The sequence below is a fragment of the Candoia aspera genome, chromosome 11 (assembly GCF_035149785.1).
Source record: "Candoia aspera isolate rCanAsp1 chromosome 11, rCanAsp1.hap2, whole genome shotgun sequence".
Taxonomy (NCBI): domain Eukaryota; kingdom Metazoa; phylum Chordata; class Lepidosauria; order Squamata; family Boidae; genus Candoia; species Candoia aspera.
The window spans coordinates 18,541,420-18,549,946 of NC_086163.1; the positions used below are offsets into that span (position 1 = coordinate 18,541,420).

The 8,527-nt window shown below is 40.4% G+C and overlaps 1 protein-coding gene across 1 annotated transcript in view; it reads left to right on the forward strand.

Moving 5' to 3' along the window:
* The window catches only part of TENT4B (terminal nucleotidyltransferase 4B), a 30,328-nt gene extending 22,684 nt beyond the window's left edge, over nucleotides 1–7,644 (forward strand). The window contains exons 7-12 of the mRNA XM_063313250.1: nucleotides 1,419–1,632; nucleotides 2,890–3,016; nucleotides 3,117–3,220; nucleotides 4,564–4,751; nucleotides 5,972–6,136; nucleotides 7,061–7,644. Coding sequence (XP_063169320.1) covers nucleotides 1,419–1,632; nucleotides 2,890–3,016; nucleotides 3,117–3,220; nucleotides 4,564–4,751; nucleotides 5,972–6,136; nucleotides 7,061–7,240 — 978 coding nt within the window. The 3' untranslated portion in view covers nucleotides 7,241–7,644. The remainder of the gene's footprint in view (nucleotides 1–1,418; nucleotides 1,633–2,889; nucleotides 3,017–3,116; nucleotides 3,221–4,563; nucleotides 4,752–5,971; nucleotides 6,137–7,060) is intronic.
* The last annotated feature ends 883 nt before the right edge of the window (nucleotides 7,645–8,527 follow it).

An 8,527-nucleotide genomic window follows, 5' to 3' on the forward strand; every position in this document is an offset into this window, starting at 1 on the left:
AAACTATAAAAACCTAACTTTAAAAAATGTAGATGAAGGAATGTTAATAATAACAGAGCCACCTCACTAGTTCGCCCATCCCCTGGGGTCCCTAGGCCTCCTGGCATAATCAGGTCTTGAGGGACCTTTGGAAGCTCAGAAGTGACGAGGCCAACCTCACCTGAGAGGGGAGAATATTCCACAATGCAGGTGCCACTGCAGAAAAGGCCTGCCACCTGGGCTCCCTAGATGAAGGAACCCGGAACCCGTCTGGTGGAATGGGCAGATGAAAGTTAAAATTCTTTCCTGATGCTTCATGAAAACATGTCCTAGACGTTGCATATCACTTATTGCTCAGAATGGTACAGAGTTCAGTTTTTTTTTTTAAAAAAATGAGCTGTTGGTTTGTAATTAAGCAATCACTATAAAAAGTACACAAGAAAAAACTTAGATTGTGCGCTTGTTAACTTTGCAATAAAATTTATGAGGCAGAAGATGTGTTTTAAATATCAATACTTAAAATAGAATAGGCTTAAAGAAAATAAAGATGCTTCAGTGTGCAGTTTCAACAGTGAATTTTTTAGATCAATTTGATTAGGTATTCCTTTATTTTATTACGAAGTAAGTAATGCCACAAGAGCGCTCATAGGTAAGCTCACCTTAATGATGAATAGTTAGGGCTAAGACTTATTTATCTAGCTGGGCCAGGTATTTGAATTTATGTTCAGGTTGGTCTTCAGTATACTACTTTCACCCTCTTCTTGAAGCAGCAGCAACATGCATTGGTCTTTACATATGTGTATATGTACACATGTATACTTTTTTGGGTAACATTTGTCATGTTAGTGTCTAGTGAAGACCAACCATTGTTACTTTTTGACAGATGATGAGAGTTTGGAAGACCACCCTGTACTAAACTATGAGTTTTAGTCATGGTTCATAAAAACCTACCTACCACATGTAGGTATATGTGCACATGTGTGGACTTCAACTGGGTTCATATCTTGCATTAAGCCACACATCAGCAAACTAAATTATAGCTCAGCCTGATGCGTAAGGCCAATCAAAGAGTTGCTGAATTAGTTTGGTGGAATTAGGTAGCAATGCAGCTACATGTGCCGCTACCAGTTGAGCATGAACAGGTGTTCCATCTGGAATTTTGCAGATAGCCTGGAAGCATCTGAAGATACTGGCCTGCTATATTGAGGGTGGGAGGGTAGGAGATGTTTTACATAGGATGTTGGAAAATGCTTTTTATGGTGCAGGGTTTATTTATTTATTTGTTATTCAAATTTCTATCACCGCCCATCTCCCCCCAAACAGAGGTTCTCATTCTCCATCAGGTGTGCCTTCATTTCATTGATTTTGTTCAGTTTTTGAATGGATGGTCAAGAAAATTGAAGGTGGGTTTTCTCAACCGTTTTTGTTTGTTTCAATAGCTACATCCCAGGGGGGATGCCTGCGCCCCCAGTGCCAATTACGGCGTCCTTTTAATAGAATTTTTTGAATTATATGGCCGTCATTTCAACTACCTGAAAACGGGAATCCGAATCAAGGATGGTGGTTCCTACGTGGCCAAGGATGAAGTGCAGAAGAATATGCTAGATGGTTATAGACCATCCATGCTATATATAGAAGACCCACTACAACCAGGTATTGGGGCTTTGCATTGGGCATAGAAGGGTTTTTAACATACATAGTAGCAGCAAGTGAAAATACTTCGCTCCTGATTCAGTCTCTTTGCCTGATACTTTACTTGTGAATTGACTTATTTCATGATTGACTAGTATAATGGCAGAATTTAGAGCATATTGCCAGATTTGTCTTAAACAGCAGAATATTAATAGACTTAAGGAGGATTAGATGACAGGGAACAGCTTCTGTCTCTGTTCCTGTATTTCTTTGTTGCCATCTAGTCATTGCCCGGAGCTTTGCAGCCCAAACCAGGTAGCCCCACTTTAATGAGAAAGCTTATTTGGAACAAAATGATCCTCTAGAGATCTGGCTTCTGAACTTGGGTGCGTTTTAAGCATTTTTGCCAGCACTTTGAATCCCAAAGCCTGAAAACTAACTGGAAGCCATAGCAGCTGATTCCATAGGAGAATCTCCTGATTCCAAAGCCAGACCCAATGAATACTCTGGCTATAACATTCTAGCACAGTTGAAATTTCCAGCGGTCTCTTGCAGAGCACACTGAAGTAATCCAAACGCACTGTTACCCAGGCATCTCCTGTATTTTGTAGCTATACTCCTTTCTTTTAGAAAACTGGATCTCTGGCACTACTGAGTATGGATTACATGTTTAATGAGCCCAGCCCTTCCCAGTTGGATTCCCCAGATGATGATTGGCTACAGAACTTGTGCACCCAGCCAGCATCACCAACGGTCAAGGATGTTTGGAGCTGCTGTTGGTAACATTTAGGGGGGTGTTTTCAAACTTGGCAACTTTAAGATAGTGGACTTCAACTCCCAGAATTCCCCAGCTGTTGAAGTCCACTCATTTTAAAGTTGCCAAGTTTGAAAAACACTGTTCTGGAGGCAAGTTAGGTTGAGAGGAGAAGCTCCTGTGTTTTAGACTAAGCTGCTATTCTTTTTATGACATGTTCTGTCCGTCAGAGAACGGCTAATCTGGCCCATCTATCTTCTTTCCCTTTGTATCCTGATACAATCCCTGAAAACACGCAGCATAAATTTTGGTTATGTATTTTTTTTTCATAATCTTAATCCGTATTTCGTATTGGTTGTATAACTGTAGCCACATTAATAGCTTTGTATTGGGAAGATTTGCCGGCATTTGGTTCAAAAAGTCGCTAAAGGCTTCTGGGCTTGAACAAGGCTGAGAAATAAAAACATGTAGGGTAGTGGTAACAGGACTTTATTTTCTGACTACTGCTCTTTTTTTTTTTTAAGGTAATGATGTTGGGAGAAGTTCTTACGGCGCCATGCAAGTAAAGCAGGCCTTTGATTATGCATATGTTGTTCTGAGCCATGCTGTCTCGCCAATAGCGAAATGTTACCCCAACAACGAAAGTGAAAGGTAAACATTTGGTGTTTCAGTCGGAGCTATTGCTGATGTCATTCTTTTCCCCCCACTTTCCAATCCAGTAATCTGTTTTTTTCATCTTAAAATGTTGCAGTATATTAGGAAGAATCATCCGAGTCACACAAGAAGTTGTGACCTACAGAGAGTGGATATCAAAACAGTGGGGAATACAGAATAATGCAGAGACTTCATGCAATGGTAAGATATTTTAAAAGCCTTTGCAGCCCAGATTTCAGTGATGCTAGGCCTTGGAACCCGGTAATGAAGTCTGGAAAATAGACTGACAGGTATCACTCTGAGCCTGCAGTTAAAAAGGCTTAACTGTTTTGATTTTAAAACGAGCTCCTAATCCACATAAATTATAGAAAGAAGCATGGAATTACAACAGCTAAATCTGCAAAAGGTGTGCCCAGTAGTAGCCTTATGCTGACAAATTGTAAAATAGTTGTGTAATGATATAAGAGGAATCAAAAGCCATTTGGCCAATTGCCGAGTTATTCCAAATATTCTGACCAGCATTAAGCTGGATTGGACGTACAAAGAGCAGTAGATTGAGAAAACAGCTGGATCCCAAATGGCTCAACCAGAAAAGCATTAAAGTTGAATTTATGTTGTTGTTAGTTGCTTATGTACCTATTTGGAAATAGCTCCATTCCTCACCGTACAAGCTACTGCTAGTGCAAATGGTTCACTGTAAGCATGAAAGCTAATTGTAGAAAGTTCTTCCTTTATTAAGCTGTAGCACTGTTTTTCCTCCCAAGGAAGAAAGTTAAAAAATACTGCTCTACCCCATTCTGTTATGTTGGATATATGTATGTAGAATGGAAGGGTAGAAGTTTGATGCCAACTCCTCAGAATTCATGGAACCAGAAAATCACAACCCTAAATAATTTTTGAGATCCATTTAGTTGTGATAGAACTGACTTCTGAATAAACAGAGTACACCAACATACAGAAGTGAGCAAAGGCCAGATGTTTTCAAGCTGGCTTTGTAGTTTTGATTAGAGCAGGGTTTCTCAGCCTTGGCAACTAAGATGTGTGGACTTCAACTCCCAGAATTCCCCAACCATCTTAAAGTTGCCAAGGTTGAGAAACACTGGACTAGAGGGATGGTTCCTTCTGTAGGAGGAAAGAGGAATGCAAAGTCCAGTGATACTCTCCACTAACTGAGATACAAAGATACCTTTCTGTGTAGTTGGTTGTTTATGGAGCAGAGCTGTTGATTCAACTCAAGATGGCTTGTAGAATCGTTGATGCTCTCTGAGGCAGCACTGATGATGCTCCCTAGTTCGGTCATGAAACATCTGCAAGCAAACAACCAAGTTTAGAGAGCACCAAGGACTCCACAGTTCAACCCTGAGTTACAGATATTCTCTTCTATTGGTATCTAGATCACTTCCAAGGAAATAGCAGTACTTACAGTCCAATAATATCTGAGGATGGGATGTGCACAGATACCTCATTTCCCAGGTCATTTATAATTGTGACCCATCTCCCTTATTGTGAAATAGTGTTTATTCTCCATTCATCTTTGGTACTAGGTAATGGAGTGACATTAATAGTGGATAATCAACAGCTGGACAAATATAACAATAACCTTTCTGAAGAAAACCAGTCACTAGGAAAGCCTAGAAATAAAACGTCAGAGACACCAAGCAAACATTCATCAAATTCTTCATCAGGCCCCTTGTCGTCATCATCATCCACGCTCTCCAGCTCCAGTGATGTAGTAAGTATCATGCCCTGATCAAATTCAAATTGAATGACCGCACTGCTGCCTTTAAATGCATTAGGACAGTGTTTCTCGAACTTGGCAGCTTAAGGTATGTGGACTTCAACTCTCAGCAAGCTGGCTGGAGAATTCTGGGAGTTGAAGACCACACATCTTAAGAAGTTGCCAAGTTTGAGAAATGCTGCTGAAAGACAATCAAGAAGCCTCAGTTAGCTCTGAACATAACAGCTGGATTTTTATCTGGGGCTACAGTGATTAATGTGTATCATTCCAGTTTTCCTTGTCTTCACTGGTCATCATTTGAAGCTCATCATTTACTCCTGTTTCTTTTCAGGCTCTTTCTCAGGATTTGCTCTTATCCGTTTGAGCACTTCAACTTTTGAGACTTTGCTTGTCCCACAACTGGCCTAAGTTTGGATCTTAGGCTTGGGGAAAAAAAACAAACTGGGGAAAAAAAGCCTTTTGCTCAGATTATGCAAAAGCCTCCCCAAAAGCCCATGACTGATCTTTTCAGTGCTCACTTGCAGGAAAAGCAGTCTTTCTTTTTTTTTGAAAAAAAGAAATTTTGCAGAATTGGTTGTAAAACCTTGTGCATCTTAATTGTTAATGAATTAATGAATTTGTTAGCACAACCCTTCTGTGTGAGTAGCTGGGGCAGAGGGCAGTGCTTCGAGCCTTCTTCTTGTCTGTTAACCATACTTTATTATCCTATGGCAAGTAGGGAATTACAAAAGCCCTTTTTAATATTTATTGGCACTTACTTATGAACCCATTGTTGTGCCCCAAAAGTGTTTTAAAAGCAAGTCACACCACTAATGAAAACATCAGAAGAGCTAAAAACCAAACCAACGTAAAATTAAATACAAGAGCTTAGTAAATCAGGAAAATCCGGAGAAGATGGGAAAAGGCAGTACAGGACCTGCCAATCAGATAACCCTGATAATAGTTGCAAATCTTGGAACCGTGTCCAGGAAACCATGTTGCCTTGTCTAGCCATCCAAATCTCTGGTGCAGGGAACACAGAACATACTAGGGTTATAAAGCATAGTTTAGGAGCATTCGTGGGCTATAAAGTTGGCCTTGATAAGCCAGTACAGAAGGGAGAAAATACAGTATGGGGCTGCTGATTTAATTCTCTTATTTGCATGTAGTTTTGAAGGTGCTGAAAGACAGTTACCCTAAGTATAAGAGTCATACTTAAGTTCCTTTCTCCACAGGAGTCCGATGGTACACCATGCAAAACCTCTAAACAGCTGGGCTCCTGCCAGACTTCAGCAAACAGATTGGCATCTCAGGAGATATCACTAGGATCCTCTCAGCTGAGTGGCAAAATGCCAAGTGGCCAAACAGTGAATGCATCCAATGTGACAAATAAGTCCCAGGTTGGTATGGCCCTAGGCACAAATCATCTTACTTCCCTCTCTCAGTATCTGAAGCCCTCAGAGTGCTGTGATTCTCTCCCCACCCCTGGAAGTTTGTTAGGAGCTGAAGAGATGCTACAGTATTGCACTTAAACACAGCTTGTGATGTCTTAAGCCTGCAGTCTGGGAATAATGGTTATCTTCTTCCCAATAAGTAGAATTGCAGAATGGAATATTGGTCATTTCACTTATTTTTTTAATAGGAGAAGCAGTGTGACAAACACCCTCAAACTGTTGTCCCTTAAACTGTAGTGCAGTAGACCACAAATGAAAAGTATTATTATTGTTTATTAAATGTGTACGCTACCCAAATCTCAACAACTCGTCTTCACAGATGATTTTAACAAATAGATTTCAGACCACGCTGCCTTTCCCATTTTCCCAGTCAGCACTTTATCCTATTTTCCTTTAATGAAAAGTAAAAAATGTACCGCTTCTTCTGTAACTTGCTGTAGGCATCAGCGTATCCGCAGACATCTCCCCAGATGCCACTAGTTTCCCTGTCCTCATTGACTTTTAATTTTTTTTTTTAATGACGTGATGCCAAGGATCAGCTGTTGGTACTGTATATATTTGCAGCAATTCTTTTGGGCCCCCAAAAAGGAGTGGGGAGCATCCTGCAGAGCAAACTCATCTTACCACATTTACCCTCGTAGTTGTTTTGTGAGCGCGCTGTCTGCAGGCTTTCAAAATTCTGGATGTTCCCCAGACCAACAAGGGTTTTTTTTAGGTGCAGACACTGAATTTGCTTTTCCCCATTACTTTTTTGAAGTGCCCCTCAAAGATAAAGAACATCCGCTGCCCAGGGAGTTGTTTGCTCCTGTTGTAGAGCACAAGAATGATAGCTGGTCTTCCCATACTTTCTCTGTTCTTTCTATCCCCCAGCACGGGTCCGTGAGGTTATTCCGCACTTCTTCCAACAAAAGCATCCAAGGTCCAGGAAATTCCAGCCACAGTACCTTGGTGACGAACAAACAGTACCAGGGCAGTAAGCCACACCAATTTTACCATGGCAAAAAGAGGAAACACAAGAGAGACGCTGTCCTTTCAGACTTGTGTAGATAGTTTTCCTATCTGACGGTTGGACTGTTCTTCTGTGTGCAATGCTCTCATGCTACAAGAACAACTTGGACAGATGACTTCCAAGATCTTGTCTGGAGTCTCAAGACTGTTGGAACGTTGATTAGCAACGCATTTTAGTTTTTTTTTTTCCAGCTCGCCACGAAACAGATCATGAAGACTGATAACTGCAAAAAAAAAAAAAAAAAAGTTGGGGGGGAGGGAGGAGGAAGAGGACAAGGCTGCTTATCCAATAAGTCATATGCTACAACAGGGTTGTTTAGATATAAAAGCTTGAATGTAAAATAAATATATCCCGTCAGCTTCTGTGCTGACCTCTAGGGGTAGAATACAGTGTATTTAAGGGTTTGGTAATGAACTGAAATAAAACAAGGGATTTAAAAAAAAAACGGGGGGGAAAAACGTAATTTGAGGGAAACCCAAAGTTCAAAGGAGAGTAATTTCTCGCATGGTAATTTTAAAATTATTTTTGCAAATATTTGCCATTTTATTGTGTATGTATAGATGACCATATAGGAAATTTGACATTTGTAATAGTGGATTTGTTAATACTTTTTACATAACATTACCGTTTAAATTGTAGAAAAACGTCTTTTCCTTTCCCCTGATGACTCGTTTAATTGAAAACAAAAACCAGAAGCTGAATTGTCATCCAAACATCGGACAAATGTAGCGAATGACGTGGCTCAGCGTTGTGACGCTTTTCCTTTTAGCATTGGGATAATTTAACAGCACATTTACCTGCGGGCACAAGTTGGTTCTCTGAAGGAAAAAGAAGATGGATGCCAGGGCAAATGCTTGTTTATAAAAGATACAAATACATTCTGTGTCCACTCTGATCTCGTACTCCACTCTTGGGGAAGAAAAACAAACTGTTCACCTGTTTCTAAAGTGCCATCTCAGCCAATGGGATATTCCAGGTTCGCTTTCATGGGAATTTTTTTTTTTTTCTCCAGAGTAGGAGACCAAATTACTTTATTAAAGGAAGGGGTATGCTTTGCTGCATTAAGGAAAAAACCAATGTGTTGATGATGTCTGTGTTTTGAGAGTTCCTCGTAATCCATCTGGTGTGTGTCCACTTGTGTTGGGCTGCAATTTTCATCACACGCTGGCTGGGAGCGATGAGAGCTGTAAAACAACGTTTTTGGAAGGCACCAGGTTGGGGAACAGTAGTGTAATTCCAGTGCTGGTTTTTTGCATGCTTTTATCCTGTTTTTTTAATTCTTTTCCTTTTCTTGCAGCTTTATGGCTCTTCCTTTAAAAAAAGTAAGG